The 20,641-nt window shown below is 37.2% G+C and overlaps 1 protein-coding gene across 2 annotated transcripts in view; it reads left to right on the top strand.

Annotated features, from left to right (window-relative positions):
- LOC148957015 (uncharacterized) overlaps nt 1–18,856 on the top strand; it is a 31,491-nt gene extending 12,635 nt beyond the window's left edge. For both annotated transcript variants that reach the window (XM_089097279.1, XM_089097288.1), the window contains exons 3-4: nt 6,276–6,604; nt 18,308–18,856. In XM_089097279.1, coding sequence (XP_088953405.1) covers nt 6,276–6,604; nt 18,308–18,489 — 511 coding nt within the window. In that variant the 3' untranslated portion in view covers nt 18,490–18,856. The remainder of the gene's footprint in view (nt 1–6,275; nt 6,605–18,307) is intronic.
- Nucleotides 18,857–20,641: the final 1,785 nt, after the last annotated feature.

The following is a 20,641-nucleotide window of genomic DNA, read 5'->3' on the forward strand; positions in this document are numbered from 1 at the left end:
TTAAGTTTTTACAACAACGCCTATTATAAAAACCTTATATTCACCCAGGGCATAACTTACAACACTTGCTCTGAGTAATCAACCAGTATCCGGTAATCAACTACGCTGGACAAAATGGCTATCTCAAAATTTTTATTGGATGTGATTCGGGAAATGGTGGGCAAGGAAGGGGTGTTAGTCACCTTCCAATCACCTTCGACTATTAAAATGGGCACAAGCCACTCCAATTTCTAATTGAGTGAGCCCTTTTCGAAGTTTCTACGACAACTTCTTCGATACGAAGTGCCCTGCTTTAAAGGGAAAAAATAATAAATAATAAATTGTGCCAACATCGTTCTTATATGCCCCAAGGGTATAACTTAAAACCCTTGTCCTGAGGGTTGTGGGGGCTCAAAAATATATTTTCTATCTGGAAATCAACTACGCTGATCAAAATGGCTATCTCAAAATTTTGATTGGATGTGTTTGAGGGAATGATGGGCGGGGGGGGGGGGAGTTGCCCTCCGATCACTTTCGACTATTAAAAAGAGCACTAGCCACTCCAATTTGCAATCGAATGAGCCCTTTTTGAAGTTTCTACGACAAATCCTTCGATACAAAATTTCCTGGTATGGAAAACAAAAAACAAAAAAATAAATAATACATTGTGGCAACATCGTTCTTTGACTCATTTTTCCAAGACACGAGCTAAGGAGGCAAACGAGGAAACCCAAAGAAAAATTAAATCTACATACAACAACCACAAGTAATATCCAGTATTCAGGAGGGCCGCAATCGATAACAAAAGAAAAAAATCTAAAAAAATAGAAAATATATTAAAAATAAAATTTATTATAAACGAAACACAAAATAAAAAGATACAGCATAACAAAACAAAACTCATAGAAAATAAAAAGGGGAAAACCTCACACAAATTAAAAAAGACAGGATGACGCAATCAAAAAAAAAATTTTTTCTCCATTGGGCAAACACTTGTACTAGTGCCGCTAATCACAATAACAAAACTCATTGAATAATAGCAAAAAATGCCTCTTAATTTAAAAACAAACAATTGAGACGCTAAAATCAACAATTAACTGGCTCTGGTATCGGCTCATTGTACTTATGCTTCACTTTTCCAACACCTTATCTCTCAAGCTTAATGAATGGAGGAAGAGTATTAGACACCCAAGCTGAAATCATCTTACTACTCAGTTTAAATTTAATCTCGTAAAGTCTCTTCCGCGCTTCACGAACAGACAATGGAGCATCATTCCTGACGTAAACATTTTTCATAGCTGTATTTGAACCGAAAGTCTTATTTTTAAGTGTTTTCCCTTTATGTAAGATCATAATCTTCGCTTCGCGTGATTTAATATTCACTTTGAAAAATTTTTCCTCTTTTTTATTTGCAACAATTGTAAATTCTGGAACCTTTGTTAATTCTAAACCCTTGGCACATATTTCTTGAAATATACTTTTAGCAGTAGCTACATCATCATAAACCGTATTCCAAACAATAATATTATTTTCTGTTGATAAATATTCCACCGACATCAATCTTGCCAACAAGGAAGACGTCATTTTACGGTGATATTTTTCCTCAGTGGATATAATATACATTTGCGCTTTTAATGAAATTACTTTTTCATTAACTGCATTGCAATTTTTTTCGACTTTTTCCAACAATTTGTTTTCGCAATTTTTTTTGCAATTTTGTTTTAGCAACATTGGATTGTAAAATAGATCACCGGTGGATTCAAGGGGGCGATGGGGACGATCGCCCCCCCTCCCCTAGACGGGCTGTAATTTTTTGCTTTGTTTTATTGCACTTACGGAAGTCTGCATTAACGCATGTTCTAACTACTGTAACTAGATTCTAAAACTTTTTACATTACTTTCATTCCACAACTTTTCCTCCACTGCCGTTTCCTCCTCGAGTATTTCTCACCTCATAGCATAGCAAAAGTTTACCCAGTAAATTTTAGCTAAGCCGCGTTTTCAGGCTCAGCGGGTTCGAACACGGGTTGTTCTCGTCTAGTTTCAAGTTTTTCGTCTAGTTTCATCGGGTTCGAAGTTTCAACCCCGTGTTTTCCTCGAGAACCCGCTTTGTGAAAACACTTGATGCACTAGACGAGAACAACCGGTGTTCGAACTCGCTGAGCCGTGAACAACCCGCATTCGAACACGGGTTGTTCTCGTCTAGTGCATCAAGCGTTTTCACAAAGCGGGTTCTCGAGGAAAACAAGGGGTTGAAACTTCAAACCCGCTGAAACTAGACGAAAAACCATAAACCTGAAACTAGACGAGAACAACCCGTGTTCGAACCCGCCGAGCCTGAAAACGCGGCTCTAGTTCTTGCACGTCACCTCCCGGTTCTGAATGTTCTGAAATGTCAAAACAAACATTTCGGTCCAGTGTATGGTGAAATTTGAATGTGTGTATGTCACAAGAACTTTCGTCGTTTAAGCGGTACTAATGTCGGAAAACGCAGACAAAAGACGCTTGCCAGCTTTTTCATTTCAAAGTCTTGCAGAACGGATAGCGTAAATGTAACTGCAAGTAACTCTTCAATTATTTCTGTTGGACGTGGCGAACATGGACAAATTCCGGACACTTTGCAATCTCCTGTTAACCCCGTAAGCGTTCAGAGTGATCATCCAACAACACTTCCTCCCCCTATCCTGTTTCCGCAAAACGATATTGGGATTCACAGCGGTGCAATATATGCCATTGACGACCAAATAAAGGGTGACCTTCTGGAGAGGCCTTGGAAACTGCTGATCGGATACCAAATGCCGCATTCTGTTCACTTAAAGCGGTGAAAAGAAGAAAAAAAGTATTTGAACGATTCTCATTTGCAGAGTTTCCACTTGCTTGTATATTCTTCTGCCCAGAAAGGTCTTTTTTGCAAATACTGCCCTCTTTTTGCACCTGGTGCTAGCGGGGGCTCAAACAAATAGGTTGCCCTACAAAAGTTGACACAAAGCCTATCACAAAATTTGCTAAGTTACTGTAAAAAGAGGGAGACCTGACAGTACATGATACTTCCCAGTACCATCGTGACGCAGTAGAAGCTGGAAAGTCATTTTTAGATCCTACCGTTTTCTGCACGAATCTTTAAATAACCGCGTTAATGAACAGCAAATGAAGCGGGTAACAGAAAACAGACTGAGGCTTAAGCCGATTCAGGAATCAATCATATTTCTAGGAAGGCAGAATATTCCACTGAGGGGCCATCTGGATGGTGGTAGTTTAAGCTTGGGATGACAAGCCGATTTCCAACGAAGGAAACTTCTGAGAACTACCACGTTATCGTGTTGAAAGTAGCTACAGTAAATTAAAGGAAAAACTGAAAACATCGTGAAAAAATGCTACCAATACCAGCGAAACAACTCAAACCCAGTTGATTGAGTGTTGTGCGAAAGAAGTCATAGGTGTCATTCTAGAAAGAGTAAAGTCGGCAAGGTATTACAGCATCATTTTCGATATGAGAACAGATGTTTCACATTCATTGCAACTTATTCTAGCTCTCTGCTGTGCCTTTGATAACCATAGACGCGAGGACTTTATAGGTTTTGTTGACGTTCATCATGCCACCTTTGAAAGTTCTGCTGCAGACAAAGAGCGACTGTCAACGGAAAATTGATTGGCCAGCTAGTTCTAAGCTTCTTGGAAGAAATGGATTTGAATCTACTTGACTGTATTTGTATTGGGACGGATGGGTGTGCAATGATGGTATTAAATAACTGTGGTGCTGTAGTCGAAATTCAGAAAAAAGCTAAAAACGCGTCTCGTTACCCCTGCTTTAACCACTCCCTGTACCATTCCTTTTCAAGATGCTCAGCTGTTTCGAGCATCAAAAATGCCATAGGCATTACAAAAGAAGTTGTTGTATTTTTTAATGCATCTGCGAAGAGAAATTGCGTCTTGAATAAGGTGCCGAAAGAAGCTCACGGGAATTTGCGAGACGAGGTGGAAAGAGTGGCACGAGTTACTTATGCAGTTTGTTTCCTGAAATTCTAAAAATCATACAGTCTTTGGAACACATCAGTCACTGGAGTGAATCAGTAACCACTACGAAGGCAAAGATGCTTGTGACATCGTTGCATAGTGCGGAACTCGTGGCATCCCTTCAGTGTCTACGCATCATTTTTGCTGTGACCTTGCTTCTTAGTCGGTTATTCCGGAAGACGACTTTGGACTTGGGCGCTGCCGATGGCCACGTTTCCGATCTTTTAGATGTTCTGGAAAAGCAACAGGAAACGTGTAGCAAAGAGTTTGCATTAGTATTTGAGCAAGTAAAAGAACTGTCAGATGAAATCCAATTGTCTGTTGAAGTTCCAAGGACTACACAAAGACAGGTTCATCGAAATAATCCTTCTCATACTACGCCTGAAGAATATTATCGACGCGCTGTTTATCTACCTATGCTTGACTCAGTCATATGTGACTTAAAGAACAGATTCTAAAGCGAACGCTGAACTATTTCTGGTTAACCGTACTGCTGCCGTCAAATATTGTGAATTGTATTGATGATTTGCTGCAATCTTCCATCAAAGAGATTTCTAGCATATACGGTCAACCTCTTGGCTTAACCGTGCTGTCTACCAGCACAGCGCTTGCTTTGGCAGAAGCGCATGTGTGGAGAAGTAGATGGCTTCGGGTTAAAAGAGAAGAAGGTATTTTTCTTTTTTCAGCGGAAGAAACTGCAAAGGAATGTGACAGAGACCTATATCCTTATATCAGCTCACTTCTTGCTACTTTCATATCTCTTCCAATGAGCGTGGCATCTGCCGAGCGTAGCTTCTCAACTTTACGCAAACTGAAAACCTTTCACAGAGCACAGATGGGGTAAACTAGACTCAGTGGTTTGGCCCTCCTCAATGTGCACCATGACATCGATATCAGCATTGACAGGGTAATCGACAGGTTTGAGAACAATGAAGCCAGAAAGCTTGAATTTTTCTTGTAAACAGTTGTCAATTGATCAAGTACAGTTTTTGTAAGCATTGTTGTAATATATGAAAACCCTATTTCATTAAATAACAGACCAACAGGGACAGTTAAAACGCGAAAAAAATCAGCCATGTTTGGCCAACAAAAATGACACTACCCCCACTCTTTTCTGTAAGAACGCCCCCCCTAGAACGAAAGGCTGAATCCGCCCCTGAGATAGCTTGAGCATTTTCCACAAAAATTACTCGATTTTCTAGATTACCCAATCTCGTGTCAATTGATTTGAGCGTATTTTGAGACTCCGTTGCGATTTCAACAATTTTCGAGAAATCGTCCGCTAATGACTGGATCGAAGCACGATTTATTGATTTTTGCGTTGAAGATAAATGACCAGATTTGTCATGCGCAATCGATCCAAATTAGTCCTCTGTTTTATGTCTACGCTTGTTCCTCGTCATCCCCAACCAGTAAATAAAAAAAATTGAATATTCTTACCGGAAAAAAGTACTTCTTATTTATCCACGTAAGTACCGACGTGCAGTTTGCTAAGCCGTTAAGGCACGGCTAATATCATAAATTGTCAACAGGAACTCCTCAAATCTTCGCTTGGAACCCTCAGCTAATAAATTGACTTCTGTTTATGCGTAATCATTAATTAGCAGTCTCCTTACATAAAAAGAGTTTTTGCGCATTCACAGAATAAAACTCCGCCCCTTTACTCTTTCAATTCATTTTATTTCACATCAACCCAGATTAAAAGCCCTAGCCAAAAGATGTTACTTGGCTGATTGCTGATTCATAACTTAACAGTCGTTTTTAGTTTTTTTTATAAAAAACAATAAAAAACAAGCCAAAAAAAATTGTCAATCAAAGGTGATGATAAAGATAAATAGGCTGAAGTCAGTTTTTTTATAAAAAAGGGTACTATATGCAGGTTTTACGTCCTACATGCCTAGAAGTTTCCTAAGAAATATGTGTTGCTTTGATAGACCGATAGGAATCTCGAGGGCTATATTAGCCAGATTTGGGAAGCATTGGATAGAAAATTCAATTATGCAAGGGTGAATACTTTTAGGAGGAACTAAAAATGCGAAAAAAAAATGTGAAACAGAAAATACGAAGTGTTGAAAAAAGATGAAGAAAATATAAAACTTGAACGAATTTCAATAAAAATGCACCAAAAGTACTGAGATGAAAAAAAAATGAAAACTAAAATTTCAAAGAAAATATACAAGACCAAAAGAAAATTAAGCAGTCGAGTAGGAATAACATTTTATATTATTATGATGGTAATTACTACCATTATTATTTTAAAAATAATGATTGTTTCTTGTTAGACGAGCAGAAAGGTCTCCAGAGCTTCCCTTTTACGAAGTCAATGAAGTAAATGTTGACCGTGATTTGTTTGGCTTGAACATCGCAACCAGTATTCTTGTGACAATGATTTTGGGTCTACTAGTTGGTCATGTCTATGAAAATCCACTGGCCAGATTTTTGCGAACTCTCACACTTTTTCCAAGACGCAATGGCCTTCCTCAACAGTCACCCGTTGCAACGATAGCAGAAATTGCGACCAATACCACACAGATAATTGCAAGCCAAGGAGTGGCAAATATAACATCTTTAGCAAATGTGTCCTCAATTGTACCTTCTGGTGCAGATGAAAGTGAGTAATATTATAAAGTTTCTCTTGATAATATTCTCTATATTATGATAACTCATAATCCTTAAAAAATACTCTAAACATATTCAAGAATTAGCAGTAATATTCTAAACATTTGAAGGTATGTAGGCGAATCCTTTTTTCTAGTGGTATTGAGAGCGAACGGTTAAAATGGATTTGCCATATTTTATTAAAAACCTTACTAAAAATTGTACTTTTCTACGATCTTTTCGGGGTCAAAAGAAAAGCAGTCTGTTCCTCAATGGGATAAGCAGGATTGCAAGGAAATTGGGATGTTCGATTCAATGGAATTTAAAATGGAGTCAGAGGAGAGTTTGAAGAGTGAAGCTTTGACACATCAGGGTGGATAAGAAACGTGCGAAGCTTTACATGCCTCTTGCAGTTTTATGCTGCAGTGAGTAAATATCAGTAGTGGTAGCATAAAGGGTTTATTTTGGAAGAGTTTTGAAACTAATCGCGAAGAAAACATTGGGCAAAAACATATTTATTCTGTTTTCAATTTAAACATGTAACGAATAGTCAGTTTAATTCTCCTTCTACATCCAAATAACAGACTGATGTATCCAGTATCAAGAATAAATGAAAAATGGGGCAAAATTTGAATAATAGAAAAACATTGACATTTTTTAAAATTTTATACAGGCCTATTAATCTCGATGTAATTATTCAAGAAGCCTCTTAATTTCTGTACAAATGGGATGAATGGATAAATTTGAAAACAATTATAAATGGAATACACTAGACAGCTTTCATAAATTTTCTTAAAGTTTATTTAATAAACTCACTAAGAGATATAATTGAATAATGCTTGAAAACTAAGTTAGCGTCAAGCTATTGCGCTTAACGATGAAATGTAAATTTTATGATTGACCAACAAGAGTGAATAATTATGGCAGAGTTTTTGAAATTAGACAAGAAGGAATATCCAAGACTACTTTAATAAGAAAAGAGACATTCCAAACTTTTAAGGAGAACCATAAAAAAAAATATCGTTCTGTCTGGTAATGCAGGGAAGGATTAGAATTAGATCAGTAGAGATTTAGTAACCAGCGGTAAATGGGTACCAGGAGAAATCTGGGGAGGGTAAACAGGAAGGGTGTGCGAAAGCACAGGATGGTTGGCCCCAACCTCCAATGCACTTCCTGGCTGAAAGGCCAAGAAATGGAGATCAGCACCGCCAGTAGGGACTGTAAAGTCCAATACCATATTCTTTACCTTTTACTTTTTTTTCTTTAGTAATCCAAGATCGTTTTAACACTCTTTACACTGATATAAACCGAATTATTGACTTAAAATTAAGTATTTTTTCTCTATGACCACTCTTCCAATCTATGACAAACTAACAAAAGTTCAAGTGTGAATAAGTCCTTTTATTGGACAGTGAAAACAGATATAACAATCCGGATATTTTGACCACATACATCAGTGGTCGTTTTTTGCTGATGACGACCGCTGGTGTACATTGTCAAAATATCCTGATTTTTATATCTGTTTTCACTGTCTAATAAATCTGTGTTATCACTGTCTAATATATCTGTGTTTATCATGGTGGAAAGTCCAGTAATTATGTCTTTGGAAATATCCGACCGCCCCCCCCCCCACAATCCCTTAGAGCAATTGCCATAAGTTTGGGAATCCGTCCATTGTTTACATACAGTATATGTTAGTGAGAAAAATGAGCATGTTTGACCTTTACTTTCAACAAAGACGAAGGGTAAGACGAAGGTGAGCTTTTCAGAGAACATTCAGAGGACTGTTGAACTAAATTGAAACACGTACACCTGTTGCCAAAGCAACTAGAAATCCAAACACTGGTCCTATGAGGAGAGAGCGAGTGGTGTTGATTGTGATGAAACTATGTGATTATGTATGGAAAAGAAGGAAGAAGAGAAAAGGGATGGAGTTAAGAAGGTTTGGGTATGATTGTAAAAGAATGATAGCGCGTTTAAGTGAAACTGAGGGGTAAGAACGAGTTGATATTAAGTGGATGGAGTTGTTGGTTGAAGAGTTTATTGGAAAGAGGTAGATTATTTTTGAGGAGATATGTTGTAAGTGTCTGTTTGTGTGTAAAAAAAAAAAAAAAAAAAAAAAAAAAAAAAAAAAAAAACTGGTTCTTAAATCAGTCTGAAATCGTGAGACCTTTTTGCCATCTAAATTCTCATAGGAGTCACAATCGTAGGGTAGCCAGGGGGGATAAAGTGCAAGAGAAGGGGGAATGGTCTCCTGGTGATCTGGGAATAAGTCAAATTGGGAATGTTCTTTCAGCACAGATTTTATTACTCAACGTTCAGGAGAGGTCTGATTCATGGTAAGAAAAAACTTCAAACCAAAAGCCACCAAACATAAAGCGAAAACAGCTTTTGTCTCGGTTCTTCACCAAAGCAGGTAATTAACCTTTTTCAACCAAACGATAACCAAGTACAAGTGGAGAAAGAATCACAAAATGAAAATAAATAAATAAGCAAACTGATATAAAACCATTACAAAATGTAGACAGTGGGAAACGTCGTTTAACCCCCTCCCCTACGAAAAACATCCCGTGCAGAAAATACCCCCCACCAGAAAATACCTCACCGTCAAAAATAGCCCTCCAGAAAACACCCTTGCGGTTGGTTGGTCTCCAATCACTTTTGACTTACAGAAAAAGACTAGAACTGCCTGGAAATTATAAAACAATTTCTACCTACATCCCCCTCTCGTCTCTCCCATAGAGCTAATTCTGTATTTATCTAAAAGCTCAATGTGAGCTGAGATGTTTTGGCATTAAAATGCAGCTTTTGAGGTACATCTCTCTCTCCCTAAATACAAAACAATCACAGAACCCAATTGCAGAAGTTAAAGTGCCTTTTTAATTTTTAGATTTTGTCCATTGCTTACAGATAGTATTTGTTATTGGGAAACATACGGAAATTTTTCGCGCGGGAATTTTCTGCATTCTTCTTTTCCACTTTCCTTGGCACTTCTCAACTAAACTAAAAATAATTCAACTCATAATAAAATTCTCAAATTTGAAAACCATAACTTCCACGAAGGGGTATATTTCGGGGGTTGCGTTCCGTGGGAGGGTATTTTTCGAATGAGGGAGTTAAAAGTTGCAACGCCAAGCCCCGTACAAAGTGGCAAGGCGAAGGGATCCTCTATTAACAGACATAAGAAAGGAGAAATAAATCTGGCTTTTGGGATTTTTGACGTCTGTATTTGTTTTTGTTTTGACAACAAGACATAGCTTTTCTATAAATCACTTTGACAGTTATTTATGTCATGACTTTAAAAAACAAACAATTCCAACACGGTTGAACATTTAGATTTTCTAACTTGCGTTTTACCCAATGATATTGCCTAATATTTGTAGAATACTGAAAAACTGAGTACGGTGGTTGAGTTGCATGACGGTTCAGTTACACGAGGGTTCAGGTGCATGGGGTTCAGATGCAAGATGGTTCAGCTGCCTGGTTGTTAAGTTGCAAGGTGGTTCAGTTGTACGGGGATCAGTTACACGATGGTTTAATTAAATAGTATTGAGTGTCGCGTGGGTTGAGTTGCACAAGGGTTCAGTTAAATGGGGCTCAGTTACATGAGGGCTCATCTAGACAAGGGTTCAGTCACTCGGGGGTTCAGTTCACTTGCATGGGGATTCGGGGGTTCAGTGGCACGGTGGCTCAGTTGCATCGTGGTTCAGTTGCACGGTGGTTCAGTTAGAGGGGTTCAGTTGCTCGGAGTTCTGTTGCAAAGGAACATTTAGTTACATAAACTAACATAGTAGTCGGGGTTGGACGTAGGGGTAGTTGCTGTCACCAGTTGTCATAGTCACAGACGCAAGTAGTCGCAGTCATTGTCGAAGTAGTTGCTAGGGTAGGATTTACAGATGCCTGTAGTTGCAGTCATGAGTATTAGCATTCAAAAGTAGTCATAGTATCTATTTACAAGTAGTTGCAGTTTCAAATAGTCACAGTCACGAGTAATCTCACTCGTAGTCGCAAGTAGTCAAAGTGGTAAATCAGATAGTCATGGTCACAGTCTTAAGTAGTAACAGTAGGAAATGGTCTCAATCTTAAACAGTCATAGTCGCAAGTAGTTGCGGTCGTAGTCGTAAGCAGCCAACTTAAAAAGAAAAGTAGTTATATTCACAAATAGCCACAGTCACAATCTTAGTCTCAAGTGGTTGCATGCACTGTCCCTGACGTAAGTAGTCAGAGTCGTAGTCACGAATATTCACAGTCAACGTTAGAGTCCCACATAGTTGTTGTTGTAGTTGCAAGTAGACGCAGTCACAAGTAGTCACAGTTGTAGTCGCAAATAGTTGCATTTGCAAGCGGTCGCAATCTTCAGTAATTGCAGTTGTGAGCAGTCATAGCTGCAGTCACAAGTAATCGTACTCCCAATTAGTCGCAGTAACAAGTATTTGAAGCATTGAATCGTACTCACAATTAGTCGCAGTAACAAGTATTTGAAGTCACAAGTAGTCATGATTACAAGTAGTTGTATTTGCTAGTAGTCACCCTTTCAAATAGTTGCAGTTACAAGAATCACAGTTGCAAGTACTTGAGGTCACAGTCACAAGTATTCCAAGTCACAGTTGCAGGTAGTTACAGTTGTAGTAGTAGTTGCAGTGGCAATAGTTGCACAGTTGCAGTGGCAATAGTTGCACAGTTGCAGTGGCAATAGTCCTGAAAGATTCAAGCTAATATCCATTCTTAAGACATCGTAGAAATGCTTGTGATAACCCATATAGACCGTGGCGCCGCGCCGGTGGATCGACCAAACACCGCCAACGAGAGGCCCAGTTGACCACCACCAAAGTCTAGCTACGCCATCGGCTTGCAACCGCCGGCAGAGGTGGCGCCGTTCGGCTGATAGTACAGGAATAATAAGGTTTGACCAGGAACAAATTGATAAAGTAATGCTTTCTTCACTATCCAGACAGGAAAAAACCGTTGAACAACATATCCAAAATAGCCATCCCTAACTCGTTGCGAAATTTGTTTTTTTCGTCGTTTTTGTTTATTAATTTTTTATTTACTTTTTTGAAAAAAATTAAACATGATGAAACTGGTGTTTGATATGTGTTTCTGTATCAGATTTGAAAGCTGAAACGAAATCTGAAGTTAGTTTCTCCGAAATATAAAAAAAATAAATCAGAAATGCTCTGTTTTTGAACAAAAATAAACAAAGTTTTAATGTTTTAGGTAAAAAAAAACAAGCGTTCGATAGAAAATTCTAGATCAGTTTTGAGTTGACAAACTAGGTTTTCTGAGATACTTCAAGATCTTTTTAATACCCATCCTCCCCAATCTTCCCCAAAAACATTGCTCTTCGCAGGCATTTGAGATCAAAATCCATTCACCTTCATCACTATAAAACACGACGTGGTAAAATTTATTTGTAAGAAAACGTAAGAAAATTGCACATCTGATTGATCAAAGAAACAAAAATCACAGGGAAAATTAAATCACAGGCTTAAAGCTAATCGTCAGAAAATTCATCTTCTTGACACTTCGCGTTGCTGCACGAAACTCCACTACATACTCGACAAGCTATGGTGCATTCCAGGCCATTTTTCTTGCAGGAGGATCTCTCACTGTCGCAACAATCAGCTCGGCAAGAATACTTCACTGTTTTTAGAAGATGAGGAGGAGCAGCAAGCAGATCCGTCATTTTTGGCTCTAAAACTTCGTTGCCTTGAAGATTCCATCCCCAGCTTAGGGGGTCAACTGTGTTACCTAGCCAAATCTGAACCTGGCTCTAGACTCGGAACGAATGATACTTCGCTGCCATCATAGTCAGAGGCAGCTCTTGCGGGTGTACGAATGATGTGGCAGTATTAACTTTCCTCTGGAAAACTTGGTTCCTGGTAGTGTCAAGACTTGGCACATCCAAGCAGTTGTAGAGCTTCAGCAAAGCTTTCTCTCCAGCCGCAGCTATCTCATCATGAGAAGCAGATTTTTGGTAAACAGGGTACCGGCGTCTCTGAAACTCGAGCTGGATAACAATAGCTTATAACGTTTTCCTTTTCCAATGCCATAAAGGTGCGATGCTGTGTCGCAACCCAGTATGGCGTGACAGAACGGCATCAGCTGGCAAACTTCTGATCCTAGCTTGTCTCTCACCTGACAAACATCCCAAGCTGAGCATTCACTTCTGGATTTCGCTTCCGGCCAGAAGTAAACTCGATTTGAACTCGTGTCTACATGACAGATGAAAAGGACGAGAACATCCGTGTCATCAACAACCACAATGGTGTCGCTATGGAGTACAGTTTCCGTAGCCTTCTTCACTATGTCTAGATCAGCATCTCCTTCAGAGTGGTATACATCGCAACCTGTTTATGCAGAACCTGACGAATATCGGCTACTCTATAAGCGAGCAGCATCGTGACTTGAGTCTGAACAGACAAAACTGTGACTGTGAAGATACTGCGAAGTTGGTAGATTTCTTCGAAGTGTCATCCCCATTCAAAGGCAATGTAGAACTGAGAAACGTTGCAAATAGAGTAATTTCATCTCCAAGCATGAATGTTGACGAAGACGAATCAGCTGGAAAGAAAATCTTAGACAAGATGTCAGAAAAGAACTTGAAGCAACACATCTTTAACAAGAAAGACCAAGTGACTCTGATGACAACAAAAAAGTCGGGCTTTTAAGTTTGAGCTCTGTACCATTCTTCCAACTCTTTTCGAAAGAAATGGATTCAAGCAAAAGGCCAACAAGCCCGACCTAGCAAAAGCAGTCGATCAGTCATGTGGGTTTGATACTCAGTTCCGAAGACCGGTCGGAATTACCAGCTTCGTCTTAGACGGGGGCACCCTTCTCCATCGGATCCCGTGGAAGGTCACTTCTACATACAAGGCTATCATGTCTTCGTGAATTCATTACGTCAAAAAAAGTATCCCCGTGCAGTTGTCGTCTTCGACGGATACAACGGCGGTCCGTCAATCAACGATGCAAACCATTTGCTTCGAGCTGGATCTGTCAGCCACGAAGTGTTATTTACCAAAGACATGAATCTTTGCTTGAAGAAAAAGGAGTTTCTTTCATGCAAGGAGAACAAATCGCGTTTTCTGAAGATTCTTGGAAGCGCTCTGGTAGCCAGCGGTTGCGATGTATACCACTCTGAAGGAGATGCTGATCTAGACATAGTGAAGAAGGCTACGGAAACTGCACTCCATAGCGACACAATTGTGGTTGCTGATGACACGGATGTTCTCGTCCCCCTCATCTGTCATGTATACACGAGTTCAGATGTCTTCTGAACTCGAGTTCAGATGTCTTCTGAACTCGAGTTCAGATGTTTAGATGTCGCGTTCAGAGAGTCCTCCCGATGTCTTTAGGCCTCGCATGTAATCTTGTTCAATAACTAAGTCTGCTGAGAGGCCGGTCCAGTGCCGATCTGACCTTCTAATCGTGTAGCCCTCAAGGATGTCGTTGATGAGTTTCTCAAGGCCGAAAGTATCCGAAGTTCCCGCATCTTGTCCTAAAAGATGAGCATAAAGAGCCGAGCTCAAGAGAATGAGAGTTTAAATAGCTCCAGAAATTACTTTCCCAGAGAGTATATGTGGTACCATTGCCGGTGCGTATACTATTTTCGTCCGACGAAGCTCATCATCAAGTGAAAACCTCCGAGTTTGATGATAACGTTGTCCAGCTCATTTGACACGTCAGACTTGATAATCTTCATTGCCTTCCACCAAAGTGGCTGATCGAATGTGACGACTGGCGTAAATCCACATTTCCTCCCCTGACAAGCAATGAAGCACAAGGTTGAGTATAGGCATGAATCATTGGTAAAAAAAGATCAATCATGGAAAAAAAAATACTTGTCTTGTCGCAAGGAGTTTGTGCTTCTTCATCCAGCGAGTGCGAGAAAACTGATTGCATAAAACCATTCCAATTAGGTCTTGGGCTCTTGAAAAACCACGATGACAACCAGAGCTGGTCAATGAGTGCAAATGGTTCATTCACAATGGTCTGTGATATTTTCTCGTACCGAATCTGAGAAAGCACCGCTTCACTTATCCGAAAAGGGTAAATAGGGACTCGACCTTTGAGCGTCACGGCGTCTAGAGAAACAATCCCTCTTGGGATTGGTGCCACTCTGTTTTTCCGAGGGGGGGGAGTGACAGATGCTAGAATTGCCATACCTTGGAAAGTGTCCTTTCTGTCAATCGTGCACATATCGTGATCCACATTAACGGACAAAAAAACCACACATAAAAATGATATCATGGTTATCACTTAGTTTTTTTTGCCAAAAATAGCGAAATTTTACTATTTTTATACTAAAAATGGATTTTTTTTCCTTTTATTTGACGTTTATAAGAAAAAATTATGTCAGAAATGGTTTCAGCTTTCAATTCTAATACAGATAGACGTATCAACCACTCATTTCGTGACACTTCATTTTTTCAGGAAAAAATTAAAATTTATATAACAAAAATAACGAAAAAAAACAAATTTCGCAACGGGTTAGAGATGGAGATTTTGTATATGTTGTTCAGCGCTTTTTTCTGACCCGGATGGTGAAGAAAGCATTACTTTAGCAATTTGTTCCTGGTTCGGGCATTTTTTTTTCCGTGTTATTACTGTACTATGACTTTGAATTAATTTTGCGGCAATTCTTTATTGCGTCAACCAGAAAGTCGGAGCTTTTCTTTCTCGTGTGGTTTGATATTTAGATTTTCCGGATTAGAAATCCAACAGGTCTTGCACTACCTCCAAATTTTTGGGTATTTCCCCGAAAATCTATGCGTCACCCCAGCAAACAAATTGGTTCCCCGAATCCCCGAAAATCACCCAATCACGGTTCCACCCCTAGCGATTTATCACCAGTGACTTTACATGCCAACAATTACTTTGCATATCATAATCTTCACTACTCTCTTGTTCGTTAATTTTCGTCTCTTTTGTTACTTTGCTTTAAACCAGACAGATGCAGTTGCAATATACACAGTTCTTCATATGTTGACAAAAGAAGTATCGTCTTTATGAAATAAGATTAAATCATTTCGAATGCAGTTTCCCAATTGCTATTTTTTGCATCATTTGTAGTCAACAATTTTATTTTGAAATTAAATAGAACGCATTTGCTACTATACAACTTCAGTTGGATTTTGAAATTGATAGTCGACAGATTGTTTCTACAGCTGAATTGTAAGTTTGCAGAATTTTGATTTCTTTTACTGTTTTTAGATAAGATTTTATTAATGTTTAATACAGAATTGTTGAACGCCTGATAGATTAAAGAAAATACAATCTTCTTTCTGAAAATTTTGTACCCCCCCCCCCCAAAAAAAACAACCTTTTATTGAGATAAAATTTAGCTATAGACTAAGCTATGTACAAGGTTGGGGAATTAAATATTGAAACGAAAGTTACCCCAAAAATATGATCCATAAAAAATTGTAAATTATTGCCTATAGGGGGGGGATAGGGGGCTATAATTTTTAAATGATAATATTTCTTTTTTTTTTTTAACTGAAAGCAGGGATGCTAAAAAGATAATTATATTTTCATTTAAAGTGGAGACGGAAGAAAATGATATCAAACTCCCTGGGAAACCATTGAAACATTTTGATAGACCCAGGGCCCCCTATTGGGACTTGTTCATTGTCTTGGGTATTTTGCTATTTCTCTTAGGCTACTGGCCTAATTTGGATTTTGTGTGGGCTCCCTTTTAATTATATTCTTTGGATCTTATTGAATGCCATGGCAAATCTATGACTCAGTTTTCCAATAACTTGAAGTATATCTGAACAATTTTGTCATTTTTGTTGTTGTCATTGTACCCCTTTACTCATACCCTCAATTTTTTTCCAAGGAACTCTAAGCTGTTTAAAGTTATTTCGCGTGTTTGTTTGAACCATATAGTCAGTCACCTAGTCAATTATTAAGTAAATTGTTTTTTAAATTTAAAGCTGAGACGGTATCCTATCACGGTGGTATCCAGAGGGGGGGGGGGGTAGGGAGGTAATACATTTAAATGATAATATCTCGAGTTTTTTTTAATTGTAAGCAGGGATGCCAAAAAGCTAATTATTTTTTTAATTTAAAGTAGAGACGGTATCCTATCATGGTTGTGTCCAGAGGGGGGGGGGAGGGTAGGGAGCTAGCAAATTTAAATGATAATACCTCGCTTTTTTTTGAAAGCAGGTATGCCAACAAGTTAATTATTTTTTTTAATTTAAAGCAGAGACGATATCCTATCAAGATGGTATCCAGATGGGGGGGGGATAGGGAATAAGTACATTTAAGTGATAGTACCTTGATTTTTTTTTTATTGAAATCAGGGATGCCAAAAAGTTATTTTTTTATTTAAAGTAGAGACGGTATTCTATCAAGGTTGTATCCAGAGGGTGGGTGGGTAGAGAGGTATTATACTTAAATGATAATACCTCAAATTTATTTATTTTTTAAAGCAGGGAAGCCAAAAAGTTAATTATGTTTTTAATTTAAAGCAGAGAAGGTATCCTATCAAAGTTGGTATCCAGAGGGGGGGGGCTAGGGAAGTGTTATATTTAAATGATAATATCTTGAATTTCTTATTGAAAGCATGGATGCCAAAAAGTTCATAATTTTTTTTATTTAAAGAAGAGACGGATCTTATAGAACATGGCTGCTTTAAAAAAATACAAGAGGGAGTGTGAAGGGAGGTGAGATTTTTGCAAGAATATGACAGTTTGGTTGCTACCAGTAGCTACTAGGTGGAGTATCCTATGAAAGTGTACTGTCAACGAGTTGAGACAGTAAATTTGTAAATTTAAGCTTTGATTTGAGAAATACTGATGAAAACATTAATGTTGGCGGTCAACATTGATCGCGCCGGTGCCGCGCCACCAGCGCGATCAGGCACCGGCACGATCTTACTGGCGGAGAGCCGGTGGAGTGCCAGTGGCATGCCACCACTGTTGTTTTTGGCCCCGATGCCACCGGTCTTCCCTCATCGGTGCGCCGGCGGGGTCTAAACCCATATACATATAGTGTCTTTTGATTTACTTCAAGATCCCCCTCAATATTTTCTGAAGTTTCTTTTTGACTTTCTGACTTTCTTTTGGGGATCATGCATCAAACGTGTCCTCTTTCCTAATAATAATTTTGACTATTAAAACGGGCAGTATAACTTTCAATTCTCAATCGAATAAGCTCCTTCCAAACTTTCTACGATACTCAATCCCTGTGAAGTGGCTCTTTGAAAAAAGTAATAATAATAAATAATACATTGAAAAGTTATGGTCCTTTACAACAAGCAATACTAGAACGTTACTTCTTAAACCAAATACACTTAAATGAACCTTTATTCTCCAGTAATTGTTACAAAAAAAACTAATTAAAAAAAAAACATGTCTTCAAAAGAAAGTAAGAAGTGTAATGAGAATTTGGAACAAACACAAGTTTTCTTGTGTCTTGAGGAGAGAATTTACTCCTTGGTCCCCTTCCCTCCCCTGTTTACGCAAAAATCTTAGTATTTTACTGTTTTTGGTGCAAATAAGAAGAGTCCCATATTGTGCATAGTTTAAAAAGTGAACCAGCCGAATGCCGCTTTTATTCAATTTGCTACATATAGTATTGGTTTCACGAATCCTCTGATTAGGCCTCCAAAAACTCCTAAATTTTTCCCATTCAATCCTAAATTTCAGTAACAGTAAACTCATACTAGATGTAATGGTTTTATTATTATTTTTTTTATTTTTAGCTATCATTTCGAGTTTATTCAATTGGTTATCATCTCTGTCAGGGGATTCTGGCTCTTCAATGAGTGGGGAGTCTCCCATGCAAGGAGTTTTTGCCAATCTACCACAAAGAGAAGTTTCTGAATTAGAACAAATTATAATGGACGCCATAAATGAAATGAACTCAACTTTACAATTTACGTAATACCAGGCGACGCTATTTTGGACTGCAAATAGCCCATAAAAATTTCTGGAACTCAAACATTAGTAACTGGACTAGAAGTTTAAATTTCTGACTGCGTAACATTTTTACACTTTTTGGTGAATCAACACACCTTCTTTTTCTCTTCTTCAAGTTATTTTTATTTTTCAATTAAATACATCATTATAATTGAAAAATATTTTTATTTTAATGTATTTATTTATGTAAAGTTCAGACCGCATAAAATGTTATACTTTTTGTTGAATTAACACACTTTTATTTTCTCTTCTTTAAATTCTTTTTCTTTTTCCATTAAATGTACTATTTAATTAAAATTTAATTTTTTATTTTAATGTGCTTATTTATGTAAAGTTCAGACCACATGAAATTTTATACTTGTTGGTGAATTTACACACTTTTTTCTTCTTATATTCTTCTTCAAGTTCTCATTATTTTTCAATTAGATGTATTATTTCAATTAAAAAATATTTTTATTTTAATGTATTTGTTTAGGCCTATGTAAAATTCAGACCACATAAAATTTTATAATTTTTGGTGAACTAAAACACTTTCTTATTCTCTTCGTCAATTTCTTTTTCTTTTTCAATTAAATGCATAATTTTAATTAAAAATTATTTTATTTTAATGAACTTATTTATGTAACGTTCAGACCGCATAAAATTTTATACTTATTGGTGAATTAACACACTTTTTCTTTTTTCTTCTTTAAGTACTTTTTATTTTTCAATTAGATATTTTATTTTAATTGAAAATTATTTGTATTTTAATGTATTTGTTTATGCAAATTTCAGATCGCATAAAATTTTCAACTTTTTGGTGAATTAACACACTTGTTCTTTTTCTCTTCTGCAAAATCTTTTTATTTTTCAATCACCCATTGGCTCAGTTTTGGGTATAAATGTAGTTAATTGTGTCTTTTGTGTTCTGGATAAGCAGGCGAATGCACATGTAAGCAGAAAATATAATATATAAAAAGAAGAGCTTCATTGAATGGTCTGAATAGCTCCAAACATTTTATTTCCTTATGTTTTTATTTATTTATACTATGATTTATTAATGTTTTATTATATATTTTTATTTATGTTTTAGTTACATATATTTATTTATGTTTTATTATAAATATACTTATTTATGTTTTATTATGTATTTATTTATGTTGTTTTATTTATTTTTGTATTGGAAAGTTCACTCAAAACATTTTCGAATAATCAAATTAGGGGTAGAGAGTAAGTTTGACATTCCCTGGTTAGTTTGGTTTTTGGAACAAAATTCATATAGAAACCGAGGAAATATACCATTTGATTACCCAACTTATTCTCTTTCCTAGTGAAATCAATCCCCAACCCCATCAAATCCCACCCCACCCTCCTATTAGAGCCAGATATAGCCTTATATTATTATTTACATTGCTTAAGGTGATATGCGAGGCGATGTATATCATATACGATATTTTTTGTGTATCGAAATTTAGTATATATAAAAGCCAGCCAATTTTGTAGGTTTGTTGTTTTTTTGTGCTTATTTCTTATAAACAGTTAGTTTAAAACTCAAAATAAATGAAATTTAACAAATTTAAAAAACAACAGTATTTTTGTATATAGCCTAGAGTTGTATTTCAAAGCACAAAGTTAGCAAACTGTTTTTGTATATCTTAGGGTTATATTTTTTACCATTCAGAGGGAATAAAATGAAATTACGATGATATTGATACATATCATACTCTTCGTTTTGTTCTATTTGATTTCTGTCCCATACCATTGACAAACCCGCTAACAATTTTTTGTTATTTTGATTCTATGTTTGTTTATTGTTTGTTTTTTTTTCTGAAAATAATTCAAGGTATAACCCTAAACTGTCTACAAGTTTTGCTAATTGTGTTTTACAATTGGCTTTAGTTTGATTTTTGGAGCAAGTGTTAATGAGTAAGCCTGAGCATAATGCAAATTCACGGAATCAGCGATATTATTTACATTGCTTAAGGCGATATGCGAGGCGATGTATATCATATACGATATTTTTTGTGTATCGAAATTTAGTATATTGCTTATATATTTTGTATGCTTTAGGTCTTGGTTGAACTAGAAACACCTAGAAATCAACTAAAAAAAATCAATAGAAATAAGTTATCTGAATG

The sequence above is a fragment of the Artemia sp. Qi Xiang Cuo genome, chromosome 1 (genome assembly GCF_049724085.1).
Source record: "Artemia sp. Qi Xiang Cuo chromosome 1, ASM4972408v1, whole genome shotgun sequence".
In the NCBI taxonomy this organism is placed as follows: Eukaryota; Metazoa; Arthropoda; class Branchiopoda; order Anostraca; family Artemiidae; genus Artemia; species Artemia sp. Qi Xiang Cuo.